Source organism: Diabrotica virgifera, chromosome 2, assembly GCF_917563875.1.
Source record: "Diabrotica virgifera virgifera chromosome 2, PGI_DIABVI_V3a".
Lineage (NCBI taxonomy): Eukaryota > Metazoa > Arthropoda > Insecta > Coleoptera > Chrysomelidae > Diabrotica > Diabrotica virgifera.
Genome location: NC_065444.1, coordinates 265,045,388 through 265,066,659, shown reverse-complemented (window position 1 = coordinate 265,066,659; position 21,272 = coordinate 265,045,388). Strand labels below are relative to the sequence as shown.

The window sequence follows — 21,272 nt, the reverse complement described above, 5'->3', positions numbered from 1 at the left end:
GGCTTTGCCGGACCACCAACTATTATGTCAACTGGTTTGCGGTTTTGCGATAATGGCCAGAAAGGGCCATAAATTACTGCATCTGTCTTTTAAAAGATGAGAACCTTTTTGTAATTTAAGAAGTTGACATAAAGAGTGTGGCGATCTGACATCGTAATCCATTAGTATTTCCTTGAAAAAAACATTAATTTTATACAATCTGTTTAGGGATACATTTTGGTATCTCAAACTCAACGGCCCTTGTTGGCAAATGGTTTTGTATATTACATGTGAGTTTTAAATGACTAATGTTGTTTCGTTTTGAGAAAAATTATTAAAAATTAAGAAAATAAAATTAGCAAAAATAGTAATTAAAGCGTATCGCTATAACCTCAATATTTGAGGAGCAAAGTGTTCAACCAGTGCATATTTTCTATCATATGGATATCAAACCTAGAGCCAATTCAGTTAGGGTCTAGGTTTGATTCGCCACCCTAATTCCCTTAAAATATTCCTAGTTTTTAAAAATAATTTATGGTAGAGCTTACACATATTCTGCAATAAAAATTGCCAACTGCCAGCTCTCTCAATCGTATATTAGTTTAAAGAAAAAGAAGAAGTGAACATGCATAGTTCATTGCTAATGAACCCGTGCTACTACGGGTAACACAAGAGAGTTATATGCACTTCTGTTGCCTTTGCAGGTCAACAGAGTCGAGAATTTTGCTTTCAAACTGAGAAAGCAGTGAAGAGAACTGTTTCCAGCGGCAGGTGACAATCAATAGAGCTTTTTTTTTGTTTGCAGTTTACAAAATGTCTCGGCAAAATTGTCTGTACATGGGTAAGAAGTGGGGTAGAGTCAGTAGTAGGATATTAGTAAGAGTTGGATTCTTCTACTATCCCTATTAAACTAAAATCTTACTGTAAAATAAAACTTAATCTTACCTGGCCTCTAACTCATTTGACGTAATAGGTTGCGTTTTGTATCTATCGCTATTCCTCTTCAAACTACTTCTTTTGGGTATAGCCCCGGTTGAGCAATCGGTTTCAAACGATTTCACCAAATCGCGCACCGAAAAAGGTCTCGGTTTATTGAGCATTTCATCCCTTTCTCTTGTGTCTAAATTAAAATCCCCTACGTTAAAATCAGTACAAATCGTATGCGACCTTCTGGAAGTTCTGGGTCTTGGTTCATCTCTAATGTTGGTGTGTTCACTACAAAACGACAGTCTTTGTCTGACCGGTTCCTCCCTACTGTTCTGCTTAAGAATCGGTCTGACTTCGCATTCAGTCTCGCTGGAAGAAGTGTGTTTGAACGGTCTAAAGTCCTGATTGGATTCCAAGATATCTCGTTCGATGGAAGTCCTAGGCAATTTTAAGATCGGCTTGGGCTTTTCCTCGGAATCGTCAGTATCAGTGCTGGATTTCTTCTTTAATATAGGTTTCGGTACATCTACAGGAGTATCGGAATAATGCGAATATTCCTCGGAAAAGCTCTTCTTTTTAAGAATCGGTTTGACGGCGTCAGCTTCAGGTTCAAGCACCATTTCAGCCCCTCCTGCAGCAGCTAGAATCACAGCCGTGGTAATGGAAACGTGAGGCGTACTGCTGGTAGAGCCAGCGCTACTGGCACCAGATTTTCGTTTTAGAATACTTTGTGGAGAGTTCAAAGAGTGGTCGTCTTCATCGTGTCTAGAAGTTCTCCGCTTTAAAATGCCCTGGAGGGGCGTCTCTGGTGATCTAGTTCTTCGCAATTCTTCCAAAGACGATCGCCTCTGATTCTTTAAAATAGATCTGGAGTCTGCTTTGTTAGCTACATCTGGACTACAACTTCTATGCCTCATTACAGTCGACTCATCGAGGCTTCTACGTTTTTTCAAGATACCTTGTTTCCGTTTGCTCGTTGTAGGTTCTAAAACGTTTGGAGAGAAAGTTACTGGAGGCGTATGGGTCGAGGAATGACGGCTTCCGTCCTGTTTATGTTCATCCTGAGACACTTTTCTCTTTAATATAGAAACGGGTCCAGAAGCAGGACTAGCTGGAACACTAGATTCTATGACAATTGATGGGGTTTCGTCTACAGATTTCTTTTTAAGCATCGATGATAGCAGAGACCTCTCAGGAGTCTTTTTCTTCATTTTTTGATCTATTTGTTTGATCGGGCTACTGCTGCTCTCGTGTGCCCTTGGTAGATCTTTCCTCGGAGATTCTCTGGTCTTACTTGTTAATCTTTCGACTCGCGCTAAAGTTTGTTTGGTTAAAGCTGAAAGCCCTTCCATTCGACTAGCGATGGCTTTAGTTCTTTCATCGTCCGAAACAATAACTCTAGTATTACTAGGACTACTCGATTTTCTAGGTAAGGAATTACTGGACTGTGTGCTGTCGGCGTTAAACCTGGTTGTAGAAGACTTAGGGCTAGAGGTAACGACACGTTTGGTATTGGCGTACGGCTTGTACTTTCCCATTTCTGAAAAAGCTGGAGTTACACCTCGTCGAGCGTTTTCCATGTGGACGCTCAGTTCGGATTTCTTAGGCGTAGTTATTTTCGAAGTAGAAGAGGATGAAAAAGAGGCAGTGATTGGTGACGAGACGGTAGAAGTTTGGGATTGAGAGGCAGTGGCGTTTAAGTCGCTTCTTTCTCGGTCATCTCCGGAAGTGGCCAACGACGATTCTAAGACTTCTGTAGGGAAAAAGCGTCTCCTGCGGCGTCGATCTTTTATATCACCTGAAACAAGAAATAAATATTAACAAAACAGAAATTCAATATCAAAAGATTGATTATATCTGGTCCTATTGATATTAAAATGAGAAAAAAATAATTTTTTCATCACAAAATAAGTTTCTTTTGAGTTTTTAGGGTAAATTTCTAAATTGTCCAGTTCTAATATCGCACCTTGAAAACCATATGGCAATATCTGCAATTTTTTCATGAAATGACCTTTGAATGCAGTCTAATAGGAAAAAAAATCTATTTTTTAATGCTATATAGCAGCGTTTGAAAAAAATTTTAAGTTCGGCACCAGAAAGATACATCTCTATGGCTTTTGTCAAAAATCGATTCTTCTTTTTATACCATCAGGCATTATCTGCAGTAGTTGATGCTCTACGGTTCTAAAATTGGAACAAAACCCCAGATCTATATGGCAATATGTGCAAAATGTGACCCACGCTCGTAAAATGAAAGCAAGATCTACTAAGGAAACATCCTTTGAATGCAACAAAACATAGAGTGCTGCATAGAGATTTGATTGCAACACTGGAAATAAGCGACAAGGCTATAACAAATTGATATACAACGTCGTACTGCAGATGGGTTTATCCCAAAAGAAAAGCGAATTATAACCGACAGACAATATATAGCGACAGATTATAATATGCAAGACTTTGATTAAGTGTTAACACTAAAAATTTGTAATAAATAAGTACAATCAATAAAAAACTGTTATTTTATATGAATTTTTACTGTATCATGTGCGAAAATTGATATATTTTTTAAAACCATATGGCCGTATGTGCTAAAATACCTATTTCCTGGGGGAAATTTTACGTACTTTTTAATTCATATAAAAATATGTAAAATTAAAGACAATTGTGCCAAATACCAGGTTTGCAGCTTAATTTTTGGAATTACAGTAAATAAAATTAACTTTACAAAAACTTAAAATGCTCATAACTCAATATTATGATTTTTGCAGTTACTGCCCTATGGTTTTCAAGGTGCGATATGAGTACAATGCTAATAAATTTTAGATACTTAGACCATTTATGACACGAAAACATGACATAATAATAGACACAAAAGCAAAAAATTCTGTAAAATTACAAAAGAAGGCGCACAGTCATTTAGACCAAAATTGACGATATGGGAAGATAAGAACGGAACTAATATCAGAAAAGCAAAAAATTTTGAGGATAATGAAAGAATATATAAAAAAAACTAAATGCAGACAACGAAAATGAACAAAACGAGACAATATAATATTATACGACGGAACAGCACAATGAAAATCCGAGTTATAATTAATAAAGAAACTAAAAAACAATAAACCGCCAGGAGCGGAAGAAATTTCGGCAATTATTAAAACATCATCAACAGCTATTCCATCCATTGTCGGATGTGAGCCTCCCTTAGATGTGTCCATTCATATCTGTTTGCTGTTTTTTGAATCCATTCGTGGCTAGCCATTCGTTTGATGTCATCAGTCCATCTTGTTTGAGGTCTGCCTCTCCTTCTTTTGCTTGCCCTTGTCGCCACTCGAGAATTCGCTTTGTCCAACGTTTGTCTTCCATGTTTTCTATGTGTCCTGCTCAGTTCCATTTTAACATAAAAAATGAAAACCTTATCTTGTAAAAGGTATATTTAAAATCCCTAAAAAGGGCTGTATCACAACAAAACGTTTTCGGAATCAATATTCCATCATCAGTGTTATCACCTAAAATAATTATAACTCTATAAGTAAAACAAACCTGAGGTTAAATTTTGACAAAGGTAAAAAAGTGAATAGATAGTTATACTTACAGGTTTACATGCTTTAAACCACCAAAATGTACGGGTAAAAACCCTTAAATTTATATTAAACAGGTGGGGTTGCATTATATTATCTGATTTTAAAGGATGTTAAAAATATTTCCAGATTAACCCCTGTCATCACATGACATCAACCATATTGGTTGGGAAGTTGTAGGTAGAACCTTACATGGCAGAGTTTAGGTGACAACTGATCGGAATGGCCCTCTGAAGTATGTCAGCACTAGACTGACACCGTACCTTGACAGAATGTAATAATGTGTGTAGTTACTTCAGCCAAAAGAATTTAAATTTTATGTTAATATTTAAAATAATAACAGTAGTGAAAAAATTTGTTGGGATTAAAATTAATCTACCCTGAACAAGTAAGATGGATAAAAGTTGTAGAGTCTACTTGTTCAGGGTAAATTAATTTTAATCCCAACAAATTTTTTCACTACTGTTATTATTTTAAATATTCACATAGAATTTAAATTATTTTGGCTGAAGTAACTACACATATTATTACATTCTGTCAAGGTACGGTGTCAGTCTAGTGCTGACATACTTCAGAGGGCCATTCCGGTCAGTTGTCACCTAAACTCTGCCATGTAAGGTTCTAGGGGTTAATCTGTTAAACTGTTTAATATCAATTTAAGGGTTTTTACCCGTACATTTTGGTGGTTCAAAGCATGTAAACCTGTAAGTGTAACTATCAATTCACTTTTTTACCTTTGTCAAAATTTAACCTCACGTTTGTTTTACTTATAGTTATACTTATTTTAGGCGATAACATTGATGATGGAATATTGATTCCGAAAACGTTTTGTTGTGATACAGCCCTTTTTAGGGATTTTAAATATACCTTTTACAAGAAAAGGTTTTTATTTTTTGTGATTTATGGTATACAGCCAGTACAGGAATTTTTTCCTTGTGATAATTCCATTTTAACATGGCAATCTTCTGGATCACATCACTTTTGATTGGCTTCTTATCTCTTCATTGGACTTGCGATCACTAAGCTTAATGTTGAGCATTCTCCGTTCCATAGCTCTCTGAGTTACTTGAAGTTTGTGGACTAAAAAGTTCAAGGACTGTTGTTAAAAGCACAAGTTTCAGTTCCAGTTGTCGGAACCGGCAACACGTACTGATCGAACGTTTTTGCTTTTAAAGCATTTGGTAAGTTTGATTTAAATACTCTTTGTAATCGACCAAATTCTGCCTATGCTAAGGAACATCTTCTATTTAAATCAGCCTTTTAATTATTAAAACATGGAGAAGCCAAACTCTGGAGAAGAATTCATTATTCACTCAGTCCACGTATGTTTCCTATTTAGGAGAACTTCAAGACATTAACTTCTTGTAAGAATGATAATGTTGCCCCAATCATGTTTGGATACTGAATTGTGAATTTCCTTCTATTTCTGAACGAAGGTAGTGTTTGTTTTGCACACTGAGAATACAAGAAGTCCATGTTATGAACAGCAGCTAGTTTTTATCAATTCATCCACTTACATACATGAGTTCTTTGACAGTTGTTTAACAAGTTCTTCCAATTACTTGATCTTGTGTTGGTTGCCTTGGTAGACCTGTTTGTAGAAGTTGACATAAGCTGGTTAGCGTAATTTATCTTTGGAAAGTCTTTCTTTATAGCCTCTGCCTATGCCAATTTACGGAGGGAGTAAGATGCTTGTCGACTCTTTGAGTTCTCGTAGAGAAGAGAAAAACTAGCTTCTTGGTTTAAGGGGTTACATAGGTCTTGCGGGTAAAAAAGTGACTTTTTAAAAAAATTATATCTCGAAAACTAAAAATTATTTTTATTTATAATTAGAACATGTAAAAGTATAGTACTTAAGGTACTCTCAAAAAAAGTTTCAGCCAAAAATATTCATTTTTGTAGAGTTGACTGCAATTTTTCGACAACAGCCCTTTTTTTGCGGTGGGCAGCATAACTGAGTCCAGTTTCATCTGAAATCAAAAAATCAAAAAGTTTCTTGTAGTTTATACCTCCGGCTAGTGAATGAACGAAGGAATTTAAAAAAATGAAATTTGAAGATTTTACATAAGTTTAAACACATTTTCGACCCCAATTTTTCTCATTTTTTCAAAAATGACCATTTTTAAAGTAGTTTTTCTTTATAAAACAAAAACAACTTCACCTAATAAAAATTCCTTACTTCATTCACTAGCCAGAGGTATAAACTACAAGAAACTTTTTGATTTTTTGATTTCAGATGAGACTGGACTTAGTTATGCTGCCCACCGCAAAAAAAGGGCTGTTGTCGAAAATTGCAGTCAATTCTACAAAAATTAATATTTTTGGCTGAAAATTTTTTTGAGAGTACCTTAAGTACTATAAATACTTTTACATGTTCCAATTATAAATAAAAAAAAATTAGTTTTCGAGATATAATTTTTTTAAAAAGTCACTTTTTTTAACCCGCAAGACCTATGTAACCCCTTAAAACACCTTTAAGAGTGGACCGAAATACGAAAAATATAACATTGTGAACCTTTTTTCATTGTGGTCGCCAACGTCGGATAATTCTGATAAATCATGGAACATATTTTCAAAATATTCTTCTTTTTCTTCTTTCTGTGTAGACATGACTGTCTGTTTTTCAATGTGCCTCCACCTCCAGTAATATTCTGTAATTCTTAATTACAGAGAAAATTACATTATTATAATGTTATTCTTTTTGCCACTCCGCTTATCTATCCAAGCAATTTGCTACATGCATTATCGGTTCTACTTTATATTTAACTGATATTCCTTATTAGTTTTTAAATTTGTTTTTAATCATACGAGTATTGTTGTGACATTCCTAACGCAAGGCTACTTTTCAAAACAGTCTATTACATAAATATATTCTGTTTACAGCGGTTATCCTACGCGTTTTTTTTTTCAAAAAAGTACCGACTGTCAGCATCTGACTAATTTTAGGACGTGGCATGTGAACATTTGACATGAATGAATTGAAATCACACTAGCCAACAGCAATTATAAAATTTTCTCAATTAATATCTCGTCAATTATTGCTAAATAATAAATTTCAGGCACTACGTAAGCAATAGGGAACTTGCATAAAATTTTAAATTCGAAAAAAATGTTATAAATCACAACAGAACATAATTTAGAACCTGTATCAAAGATAAAAAAGTTTTGTTTGTCTTTAGTTTGGCCCCTAAAGACGACTAAAAATTCAACTTATACCAGCCACCCCAAAACGCGTCGTGACGTCACACCGTTGTTTGTTTACATTCTACACCAATGGTATATATAATTTTAAATTAGACATTATAAACGTCAGTTAAAAATACAGTTATGTGACGTTAAAAGTGTTTTTGATCGTTTGAACTATTCATAGAAAATTTGTACTTTTACAAAATGGTTTTATTTTCAATAGTAAACCTTCTTTCCTGTCCTTCAAAAACTGCATCAAACTCCAATCTCAACAAACTGGTATATATTATTACAACGACATACGATAAATGTTATTAGAATATAAATATTTTTCCTTTATTCTCCGACGACGAGCTGGCCAAATACCCAAGTAGGTGGAGGCCAATAAACTAAAGAAGGAGAAGAAGAATATACCTAAATATAACGCTGTGTCTAGGTACACGCTAACGTGTACGGAAATTAAAAAATTAGAGTGTCAGAGTGTTGGAATTTGTTTAATCGCGTTGTGTTTACACTTTAATTTTAATATTGATTAGTAAAGAGATTTCTTATTTTTTATTTGTTTAGTGTTTGTTTTTAAATTAACTATGCGGTGCGGACAATTATTTATTTGTTTTAATGAGTTTAACAACATTTTAAAACAGTATGAGAAAGTTAAGAGACTATAAATTAATATATATTTTTTTAGTTATAAGTGAAATAGTATTACCGTCCAAAATTAAAATAAAAGGAAGATCTAAAGCTTTCACAATAATAATTAACTTGTTCTGAAGCTATTTCCTTGTGGCATTTTTGTAATCAACTATTCTAAATGGGAACTAAGCCACAATTTAACTAAAAAAATGATTTTATTAACGTTTCGATGTCTAAATCTGACGTCGTTGTCAAAATACAAAATATTATTAAATTAAACAAAAATGTTGTTGCTTAGTAAAAAAAATTTTCTAATAATTTATTTAATCTGACTTATTTTTTGTATTTTGACAATGACAAATTGTGGCTTATTTCCCATTTAGAATAGTTGATTATCCTAATTAACTTATAAAAAATTGTTTTAACAATATTTTGTAGGTACGTGTCATGTCAACTAAATACATATATATTTATTTTGCTAACCTAAATATATACTTTTATTTATACATTGATTTATTACAATTAAGTTTGAAACATCCGAATAGTTCTGCTTCCCTTCCCTTAACAAATATTTTTCTATCAAACAAACACTAAACATATCAAAATAGCTTCGATCAAAATATACAGTCACTGCGCACGCTAAATAATGACGTCACGTGCTTGATGAAGTCTAATTCGCGTGTATTACCTAACTTTTTTATTTGCGTACACGTTAGCGTGTACTTAGACACAGCGAAATATAACTATAATAATAATTAATGTAAAACTATGTGACGTTACGGGTCGTTTGAACTATTTTATACCGCAGAAGACTTTAAATATGTATTTCTAAGTTATTACGAGTTTTTGAAGCGTGAAATTTTGGAAATCTCATTTTTAAACAAAACTGAACATTATTATGCAATAAAAAGAAATGTGCAAGTTCCCTATTATAGGTATATAGAAATTGCTGGACATAGTCAGTTACTTTAAAAACATATTTTAAAGTATGCTGTGTTTTTAGGATTTCACGGTTCTTTAATTACATATTAACATCCTATATATACTAGTAACGATTTTTGACTAATTTTTAATGAATTTGCCGAAAAATCCACAAGACGAGGTACACAGTAGGTACCCTGGGCACCAGGTACTCCGGAGATCTCTTTTGACGTCATATTCGTTTTCAGCGACCCCAAAAACCCCCGAGTAACAAAATTGAACTCATTTCCGCCGATAATTGACAAGTTCTGATTTTATTTTATTGTCTGTTTGACATGCACTTTAAGAATGCATTTTATGTATGCAGTTTTCATGGCTCCGGGTCACAAAGTTTCCTGGCGCATTCACGAATCGAATGCAAAAATAATTATTAAGATCCGTCTTGTCCTTTTTTATCGGAGGTTCAGTGCTTCATTGCTTCGACTATCGTATTTTTGAGGATAAACGTATAAAAAATTTATACTGAATATGCCACTGATAGCAATTGCCAATTTTCTTTTTATAAAAAGATTTCTTGTCGGTGTTTTCCAGATTTTATCCATTTAGTTAGTCTGGAGAGACATCAACGTCGAGATCAACGTACCTATTTTAATAGGGTAGTGATTATAATGGCCCATTTCGTCCCGCTACTGGACTGTTTTTGTGTTCTTATCGGAGTTAGATATATATATTTTGACGGCGGGACAGGATTGGGGATAGGGACCTGGGATTTTAAAGAAGTCCGTAGTCTGTCGTCATGGCAGCAGACAGAAAGGGTAAACGTACAAGTAATTGTACAAATTTTCGTAGTTTGTTGGCTGAATCGGTAAATTTTATTAGGCGTGACAAATCTTTCGATATACACACACCCAAACTTATAAGGAATCACCATGTATTTCAAAGTAATATTTATTTCTTTTGAAAATACTTGTTATTGTTGAGAAGAATAAAGCTTTTTATTGAAAATAAACAAATATACAGGGTGTCCCGAAAAGATTGGTCATAAATTATACCACACATTCTGGGGTCAAAAATAGTTCGATTGAACCTAACTTACCTTAGTACAAATAAAAGAAGTTACAGTCCTTTGAAGTTACAAAATGAAAATCGATTTTTTTCAATATATCGAAAACTATTAGAGATTTTTTATTCAAAAAGGACATGTCCCATTCTTATAGCAGGAACATTATAGTAAAATTTGTCCACCATATAAAAATTTTATGGGGGTTTTGTTCCCTTAAATCCCCCCAAACTTTTGTGTACGTTCCAATTAATTCATTATTGTGGTACCATTAGTTAAACACAACGTTTTTAAACCTTTTTTGCCTCTTAGTATTTTTTCAATAAGCCAGTTTTTATCGAGATGCGGCTTCTTTTTTAACATATTTACATAAAAATTTTATGGGGATTTTGTTCCTTTAAACCCCCCAAATGTTTGTGTACGTTCCAATTAAACTATTATTGTGGTACCATTAGTTAAACACAGTGTTTTTAAAACTTTTTTGCCTCTTAGTCTTTTTTTGATATGGCTTATCGAAGAAGTGCTAAGAGACAAAAAAGTTTTAAAAACATTGTGTTTAACTAATGGTGCCACAATAATAATTTAATTGGAACGTACACAGAAGTTGGGGGGGGGGGGGTTGAAGGGAACAAAACCCCCCATAAAATTTTTATGGGGTGCACAAATTTCACTTTAATTTTTTTTAAGATGTTGGTGCCATAAGAATGCTACATATCCATTTTCAATAAAAAATCTAAAGAGTTTTCGATATATAAAAAAAATCGATTTTCATTTTGTAACTTCAAAGGGCTATAACTTTTTTTGTGTGCACTATTGTATATAGGTAAGTGAGGTTCAATCAATCTATTTTTGTCCCCAGAATCTGTGGTATAATTTATGACCAATCTTTTCAGGACACCCTGTATAAGACAATCGGATAGTACAGCTCTGTACGGTATAGGTTTTTGCTTGAATTGCAAATTGAACGAAAATAAATAAACTAACTTTTGCGTCCAAAAACCAAAATATGCCTGATGTGGGGTTATAGAACTTACAACGAGGAAAGAAAATTGATCTTGTGGAGAAAGTAATGTTCTCAGAGGGACATAGCTGTAGAGCTAGGCGTAATACAGGGCGTTCTGTCCAAAACCTATGCTAGGTAACAGAAACTAGGAAATCTCAAAAATAAAGCAAGGGAAAGTCGCCAAAAGTAATAACGGCTCTCGAAGATCATTTAATTGTCCAATCAGCTGGAAGACACCAAACCATTTCTCACCTGCAGCTCCAAAGGCAGCTTTTGGAAGCTATAGGTGTAACTGTTTCAGTTGAAACGATAAGAAGAAGAGTTCATACTAAGAAGTATACAGCAGGAGGCAGTTATGGGTTCCCGAGTTATCCAGGCAGCATAAGATTGATCGCATAAATTGGTGTCTTCACCACCAAAACTGGAACATTGGGAATTGACAAAATGTACTATTTTCAAAAAAAGTCAGGATTTGTGTAAAATCAGATGACCCATGAAATCGTGTACTTAGAGGTCGAGGAAGAAGGGCAAGAACGAAAACTGTCAGATCTGTTTACAAATATACAAGGGGAAGTGTAATGTTCTGGAGAGGAATTGTGATCCGTAAAAAAACTCCTTTAATTTTCATCCAGTCAACTTTAACTGCTCACAGGTATGTTGATAACCTGTAGTCAGGCTCTGGAGAGGTGCAACATGAGAAAATTTAATTTTATTGCATGATTATAGACCTCTAGGTACCATTAGAGTGACTACAGACATCATTGAAGCAGAAGGTATCCCTTGTTTGGAGTGGTCTGCTTACTCACCCGAGCTTAATCCTATAGAATATGTGTGGAATATGCTTAAAAGAAAAATTAGAGCTCGCCGGGATAATCCACACCGCACAGCTAGCACAAACTGCTCTTAAAGGATGGAGCAACCTACCACAACAAAATGTTGATAATTTGATTAGGAGCTTGCCTACGCAAACTGAAGCTTGCCTAAGGACTAGAGGTGATAACACTGACTACCACAAAATACAAAATAAAATAAATAAAAACATTTTAAACATTATTCGTTTTACATTGAAATTTTGTATGGTATTGACTTTAAAACAACTACTTGGTCAGTCCAATAGGTAAATATGTTTGATTCAAATTGAGACAGTCGCCAGATGTCCCCACAATTTCTGTCAGGGTTGCAACGTCAAAATGCATAGACACCAAGTTGGATACGATCCTATTCATAACACCCCAACTCGCATACATATTAAGAAAAATAAATATATATTAGGAGAATATATTTAGAAATTGAATTAATGATGTCATGCTACTATATTATTATTATGTAATAGCATGACTTCATTAATTCAATTTCTAAATATATTCTTCCATGTCCATATATATGTATTTTTTTAAATATGTATGCGAGTTGGGGTGTTAACAATTGTTAACATAAAATATTAAGATGTTAACAATTGTTTTTCTTCTAAAAATGAATTTTCGTTAGAGCAAGTAATTTTGGCTCTATCATAATATAAGGATTTAATGATTCCCTTTTTAACGTTGATGTTGTGATTTGATTTGTAATTGAGATATCTGTTGGTGTGTGTTGGTTTTCTATACACTTCAGTCTCATATCCAGTATCCTTCTTTAAGACTAAAACATCGAGGAAAGGCAAATTGTTATTGTGTTCCTTTTCCATTGTAAATTTTATTGTCTCTTCTTGATCGTTTATAATATTTAGGAATGTATCCAACAATTCTGATCTATGAGGCCATATTGAAAACACATCATCTACATATCTCCACCATACTGTGGGTTTTAAATTTTGTTTAGAAATGATATTAGTTTCGAAATCCTCCATAAATATATTAGCCAATAATGGAGATAAAGGAGAGCCCATTGCTAGACCAAAATTTTGTTTATAGAATTCATTATTTAGTTGAAAATAGGTATTATTAGTACATAATGTCAATAACTCCATTATAGCTGATACATTTAGTTTTGTCCTAGTTGTCAATGTATTATCATTTTCTAACTTCGTTTTAATTATGTTTAAAGTTTTATCTAATGGCACATTTGTAAATAAACTGTTTATGTCAAAACTTACTAAAATATTATTTGGATTAAATTCAATATTTGTTAATTTGTTTAAAAAATGTTGTGTATTTTTTATAAATGTGTCATTATTATTTGCAAATGGTTTTATAATATTTAATAAAAATTTTTTGATAGCTCACTTCAAGGAGAATTGATGGTACTATAAATGGGTCTAAGTGGAATATTCGCTTTATGAATTTTCGGTACTCCATAAAAATGTGGTGTCTTACTGTAATGAGGTGTCATTAATTTTCTTTGATAGTACGTTAGATCATTTTTAAATTTGCATAAAGTTCTATAGATTTTGTTTTCCAGTGTCTTCGTTGGATCCTTCGTTAATTTGGTATAAGGTCCATTTGTAATTAGATCTGTAATTTTGTCCTCATATTGTATTTTATCCATTATTACAGTTGCATTTCCTTTATCTTTTAGTAAAGTCGTCCCAGGAACACAACTCATAAATATTGGCGATATCATTTTAAAGTCTTCTACTTTAAAATATATAATATACGTCTGAATTGCCAATATAAATGAGTCAGATTAAATAAATTATTAGAAGAATTTTTTTACTTAGCAACAACATTTTTGTTTATTTTAATAGTATTTTGTATTTTGACAACGAAACCCGATTTGGGCTTCGAAACGTTAATAAATTCATTTTTTAGTAAAATTGTGGCTTATATCCCATAGAAAATACTTAATTATTTAATTGTTATGTATTTGTTATTAAATTGTTTTAAAATAAATATTGTTTGACTTCGTGTGTTTGTTTTTTTTTTAATTCGCACGGAATAGTAAGAAATATCAGATGATTCCATATAAGTTTGGGTGTGTACATGAATATAGTGCAGTTACTGAATATTCCCTCAAATTTTTTTATAACTGCCCTGATTTCTCTGAAATTTTTACAGTTGGCAGGAAATTATTAAATTACTTTTTTTCTATACAAACATTATCTATACACAATCTTCATTGGTTGTGGCAATAAAATTTTATTTTCAATTCAAATTGTGGTTCATTCTAGTTAAATGCAGCAAATAAAATAGCCACAAAAATTTTAACTATTTTAAAATTTTGCACCTGTAAAATGTATGTATTACTTACTGTTGGTATCCGGAACTTCTTCAGAGTTAAGTGAACGATTCAGATTCGACTTCCGCTTGTTGCTTTTATCTCTCTCTATCCGTTTGGACCCCGTGAGCTTTGGCTCGCTTCCGCTATTGGCTACATCACATACGGACATTTTCTGGAACAAACGAGAAAAAGATTATTAAGCATCTGTGTAAGAAATTGGTACTTCAGTTTTTATGCTTACTACTAATAGAACATAAATATACAGGGTGTAACAAAAATACAGGTAATAAATTAAATCACCTATTCTGGGACCAAAAATAGTTCGAATGAACCTAACTTACCTTAGTACAAATATGCACATAAAAAAAGTTACAGCCCTTTGAAGTTACAAAATGAAAATCGATTTTTTCGAAAATATATCGAAAACTATTAGAGATTTTTTATTGAAAATGGACATGTGGCATTTTTATGGCAGGAATATCTTAAAGAAAAATTATAGTGAAATTTGTGCACCCATTAAAAATTTTATGGGGGTTTTGTTCCCTTAAACCCCCCCAAACTTTTGTGTACGTTCCAATTAAATTATTATTGTGATACCATTAGTTAAATTCAATATTTTTAAAACTTTTTTGGCTCTTAGTATTTTTTCGACCAGGCAGTCTTTATCGAGTTACGGCTTCTTTTCTAATATGTTTATATAAAGATTTTATGGGGGTTTTGTTCCATTAAACCCCCCCAAATTGTTGTGTACGTTCCAATTAAACTATTACTGCAATACCATTAGTTAAACACAGTATTTTTAAAACTTTTTTGGTTCTTTGTATTTTTTCGATAAGGCACCTTTTATCGAGAAGTGGCTTCGTTTTTAATATGGTTCAAAATATACCTAAAAATGTAAATCATAAATAAATTTTCTTATTATTATCAATAGGTCTGGATCCGGCGTATGAAAAAAAAAGTTGATTAATAGCAAGCTGAAAATTTGTTATTAGCTTAAGGGTGTCTAGTCGGACAAACATTAATATATGGGAACACTGGAACAGGGGAAGTTTTAACTGTGGAACAGGTTAAAAATTTGAAACTGTCAGACCACGAAAACGGCACATATATTTTGTCCGACAGAACAGACTTAATCTCTCCGAACAGAGATTAAACTCTCATGCAAAAATCAGACTGCTATTTATCACCAAATTGGCGTTTTAGTGAGTGGAACATGTATAATATGTCAAATGACAGGAATTATGACAGGTGATAAATAGCAGTCTGATTTTTGCATGAGAGTTTACCCTCTGTTCGGAGAGTTTATGTCTGTTCTGTCGGACAAAATAAATGTGCCATTTTCGTGTTCTGACCGTTCCAAATTTTTAACCTGTTCCACAATTAAAACTGCCCCTGTTACAGTGTTCCCATATATCAAAGTTTATCCGACTAGACACCCTTAAGCTATTAACAAATTTTCAGCTTGCTATTAATCAACTTTTTTTTCATATGCGGGATCCAGACCTGTCTGCCAGACATTATGTCTCCATAATCGTACTTAGCCATACACAAATATGTGGTGGATTTGACAAATATGCAAAATATCTCGATAAAAACTGACTTTTCGAAAAAGTACTAAGAGGCAAAAAATTTTTTAAAACATTGTGTTTAACTGATGGTACTACAATAATAATTAAATTGGAACGTACACAAAAGTTTGGGAGGGTTTAAAGGAACAAAACCCCCATAAAATTTTTATGGGGTGTCTAAATTTCACTATAATTTTTTCTTAAAATACTACTACCATAAGAATGCCACATGTTCATCTTCAATAAAAAATCTCCAATAGTTTTCGATATATTGGAAAAGATCGATTTTCATTTTGTAACTTCGAAGGGCTGTAAAAGGTAAGTTAGGTTCAATCGAACTATTTTTGGTCCCAGAATATGTGATTAAATTTATTACCTGTATTTTTGTTACATCCTGTATATAAATTTATTAATATTTTCATTTCCTTTATTTATTCAAGTGTGTACCAACTTATCAGTCTTTCATCTATAAATATATATAATTTACAAATTATACAGTGAGCACGTAAATGTTGGAATAAATTCATTTTCTCAAGAGCGGACGATTTTGGAAAAAAATCCCGAAACACGTCAATTTTTATTTTTAAATTACGACTTTTTGGCATATATATCATACTAGTGGCGTCACCCGTCTGGGCGTGAAGACGTCATCGATGATTTTTTTAAATGAGAATAGGGGTGGTATGATAGCTCATTTGAAAGGTAATTCAATTCTTTATTCAGTAATATAAACATTAACATAATTATTTATACAGGGTGGCTAAAAAATTTTTATTGAATTAAATTTATTGACATAAAAAGAAGAATGTGTGTAATTTATTTAATTCAAAATACATTTTACTGCTATCAGAAAACAGAAAAAAATATTTTTTGGCAAATAAATGTTGTTTTTTGCTTAAATTCAATATTAAAGCAGCCACCCACCAGCCTCGTGACAATTTGAACATTTAATTTAAGCCAATATCAATGATTATTTTTCAAATATTCATTTTTTTCTGTTTTCTGAGAGCAGTAAAATGTATTTTGAATTAAATAAATTACATATATTCTTCTTTTTATGTCAATAAATTTAATCCAAAAAAAATTTTTTTGGACACCCTGTATAAATAATTATATTAATATTTATATTACTGAATAGAGAATTGAATTACCTTTCAAATGAGCTATCACACGACCACTATTCTAATTTAAAAAAATCATCGATGACGTCATCACGCCCAGATGGGTTACGTCACTAGTATGATATATATGCCAAAAAGTCATAATTTAAAAATAAAAATTGACCTGTTTCGGGATTTTTTTCCAAAATCGTCCATTCTCGAGAAAATGAATTTATTCCAACCTTTCCGTGCTCACTGTATACTGCGACTGTATACAAAATATGGAACATACAGTTATGACAATAAAAAAATAAAATCATGTAGCCCCCTTTATTGGATAGGACGTGTACGAATTCATCACTTTATAGGCCCCCGCCCCCCATAAAATTATTGCACCCACCGAGATATAGGAAACAGTGGGGGAACTGGGGGCTCACCGGCATCCTTTGGAGATCAGTAAACTGATCTACTCAGATAGTAAACTCGTCACCATCATTTTTGTGTCAAGGTGCTAGATGCTAATATGGAAGATTGTGTGTGTGTGTGTGTGAGAGATCCTGGCATCAGACAAAATCTATTTGCCACAAAACATGTAAATTCTTAATTACATTAAATGATTTCATATTGTCTATTTCTAAACTATACCGCTATTTTTGAATTTCTGATAAAATTAATGATGGAATCTAGTACCGCTTTATCTGGGGAAGAAAGGAGAGCTGTAATATTTAGTGGCAATGGACACTCGTGATGAATTAGTTCTTGATACAGAATTGAAGAAGATTGAGAGTTCAGAGAACATTCTAGAAATATATGATTTAGATCACCAATGGATACATTGTCACAACTACAGACAGGAGAGTTAAGTATTCCAATTTTATATAAGTGAGATGGAAAGCGAGCATGATTCAATTTTAAACGAGTCAATACTGACATTTGTGCTCTATTATAATTAAAGGTGAAATGAGGAATGTATTTTGGAAGTGTAGGGTGAATTCTGAAATAAGGGTTTGTAGATTTATTTGCAATTCTTTTGTAATCAGTTTCCCATTTCCTTCTGATATTAGGTTGGAGAGCATTATTCAAATCTTTTAAATTAAATACTTTGTCCATATGGTGGCAACTGTGACTACTTTTTGCGGCTATATCCGCAATTTCATTACCTTCGACTCCGCAATGTCCTTTCGTCCAAATAAACGAAACAGTTACATTATTTTGTTTAAGATCCATAATTAATTTTTTAATGTTCAAAATTAAGGCATTTCGGAATTGGTTTATTGGGTGACCGCTAATAGCTTGTAATGCTGATTTTGAGTCTGAAATTATTGCCACATTCGTGCATGTTTGAGTTGCACACCATTTTAGTGCCTTTTCAATAGCAAAGGACTCGGCGGTAAAAATGGAACAACAATTTGAGATTCTGTACTTTTCAGTATGATTTATGTTTGAAACAAAAAATGCCGAACCTGGAATTGAAACAAAAAATTGAAACAAAAAATATGGAAGATTGCCTGTTACAAAAGCCCGCACTTCACTCTCGCCGAAGTCGATCGAGTTTCAACAAGTACGTGAGTGTAGACGGCCACCTTGTGTAACTTTGCCTAACTTCGTTCTACTTCCATTCTCTGTCGGTCTGGCGCGTCCGAGTCAAAGGGATCTTTGTCGGTATCGCGCCGCTCTTTGTCGGTATCGCACTTCGAACGAGTGTGTAGAGCAGGGGTGGGCAAAAGCCGGCCCGCGGGCCGGATCCGGCCCTTTTGCTTACTTTATCCGGCCCGTTGAGAAATCCAGCAAGCAATTTTTTTTAAGAGCATAGGCGCAATGCTTTTTAAATTTTTTCTAATTCTTAGGAAACTAATAAGTATTTTTGAAAAATTTAAACGCTGAATGAAATATTACATTATTGCCGAGGGCCGAAAGTCCCTGAAAACTTCTATGTTTATTTTAATAAGTCACAGGGGTGAAATTAAAAAGAGAAAATTTAATGTGTTTTTTAATTTCAAATATCTCATTCAAAAGAAACTGTTTGTTTATTCTAAGGGATTTTCTGCCCTCTGTAATAATGTAATCTTTCATTCTGCGTTTAAATTTTTCAAAAATATTTTTTAGTTTTCTTAGGATTCGAAAAAAAAGGAATGCATTTAAAAAGCATTGGTCCGAAATTTTGCGCCTACGTCCTTCATCTCTTTTATGCGATTTTGTTGAAATCAACAGTATTAGTGTTCGTAGTGTTCAATGAAATGAATCTCTATCTTCTGCTTTTCTTAAAAGCATCTATGTTTAACCCAGTCCAGGCGCGAATATTTTTCGGCCAGGGTATTTTTGTCGTCTACCAGGACCCTTTTCTTTCGATTTTACCCTTCATAATCAGCTGCTGTAACAACTTACAACAACGTACTTATCATTTCTAAGTATGTGCCCTTTCTCCTTGCTGTCTTTCTCCTTTTAATGATTTCTCACCATTTTGTTCGTAATATGATCGGTCCATGGTATTTTCAAAATTCTCCTAAAGAGCCACATCTCAAAAGCTTCCAGCTTTCTCATTAAGTCAGCATTAACAATCCAATAAACGAGAATAGAGTCGTACCATTTTTATTATTATCCCGGTTTTTTATAGGGTTCTCTCCCTTCCGATATTCCGGTTCCCAGTTTCCAGCTTCGTTCGTCCGTCGATCAGATTTGCAGATTGAATCTTTGGTTACTCAGAAATTTCCTTATCTTCATAAAGGCTGCTCTTGAATTTCTGAATTTCATTTTTGAAGTTATACTTCTTTACCGGCGATAGAGGGTGATTTTTTATATGTTAAAACCTATCAGCCCGGCGCATGCGCATTATAACTTTGTTCTGATTGGATGTTCAAATGACATGTCAAAAATTATCCGATATGGCAGCTGTGGTTAGGAGGTAAAGGTAAAGGTAAACAAATGTATAATATATTAGTTTTATTGTTGTGAGGACAGAAACAAAAAAGTTTATAATATTGTAGTGACTTTTAAATAGTTTTTAAAAGCAACAGGTACGTAATAATTGTTAATGTATCATGGGTATTAACCTACCTATTTGATCTGCCAAAATACATAGTATGTAATACTTTTATTTATATAATTTGATTACCATCAAAATTTCTATCAATATTCACCTAATATATTGTTTTTTTACTCTATGTTTTGTTGTATTTTTTCAATTCTAAATCATTTCAATTCAAAATTAAAATAATTTGATCAATTTTCAAAATATCAAAATATCACAAGTTTAATCCGTTTAGTCAGTCGATCTTCGTAAATAATGACACATAGTGTCCATGGCTAAGCGGAGAAGGCGAATGAATTCCAATACCAACCGCTCTTATCAGCGCTGGTTCGAGTCCCAATAGAAACTTTCTTTTTTGTTTTTTTTAATACGTTTTATGATTGTAAGTATATTTATTATATAATTGTATTTTCAGAAAATACGTATTTAGTTAAAAAAATTTTCGACAATTAATGTTCAGACATCATTTGTGGCTTGTTTAATGTGTTTGTGTGTGTTTTATTCTTTTATTATTTTAATTTTTGGCACTGTTCTAATAAAAATGTTTGAGAAGTAGTAAGTATAAATTAGTTTAATATTTAAACAAAATATAAATAAAAAGTATATTAATTTCGTTTAAATCATATAATAGAAGTATAACTTCTTACGTGCGTACAAAGTACACACACATTCTTTTTTTATTTGGATCCTTGTTATGGCTTAATATAATGGACCACATTAAAAATTTCGTAATTTTACTGGGAACAAATGGTTCGCATGTACACCCACACCCAACTACATACAAGTTTATTTAAACTACAAGTTTATAATATAATATTTCAATATACTTATGTGTGTCAATACTTATTAAAATATAATAAAATAGTTATAATAAGACAATAAAATATAAATATCATAAACAGATTTACATATCACACCAATGATTATCTATTCCACAACTATTCAAATAAAAATACGCCTGAGGTCCAAAATGAATTCAGCTTTCGGCGCAAAAAAGTATTATGTCTTTGTTCAAATTCTTTAAAATGATACTTATAGTATTGTTGTCAAAAAAATTTCTTGGGCAGAGAAAAACATCCACCAAAAACATTAGCGTGTGAGCAGTGTACATACTGGGTATGGTATAGGTCTCC

General features: G+C 32.8%; 1 protein-coding gene across 7 annotated transcripts in view; it reads right to left on the bottom strand.

Moving 5' to 3' along the window:
- Positions 1 to 21,272, bottom strand: part of LOC126880622 (supervillin-like) — a 668,543-nt gene that overhangs the window by 304,770 nt on the left and 342,501 nt on the right. For all 7 annotated transcript variants that reach the window (XR_007696656.1, XM_050644630.1, XM_050644629.1 and 4 more), the window contains exons 5-6: positions 14,474 to 14,615; positions 925 to 2,704 (exon numbers count right to left, since the gene is read on the bottom strand). Coding sequence is in view for 6 of the 7 variants with exons in the window: in XM_050644630.1 (XP_050500587.1) it covers positions 925 to 2,704; positions 14,474 to 14,615 (1,922 nt within the window). In the remaining variant the exon portion in view is untranslated. The remainder of the gene's footprint in view (positions 1 to 924; positions 2,705 to 14,473; positions 14,616 to 21,272) is intronic.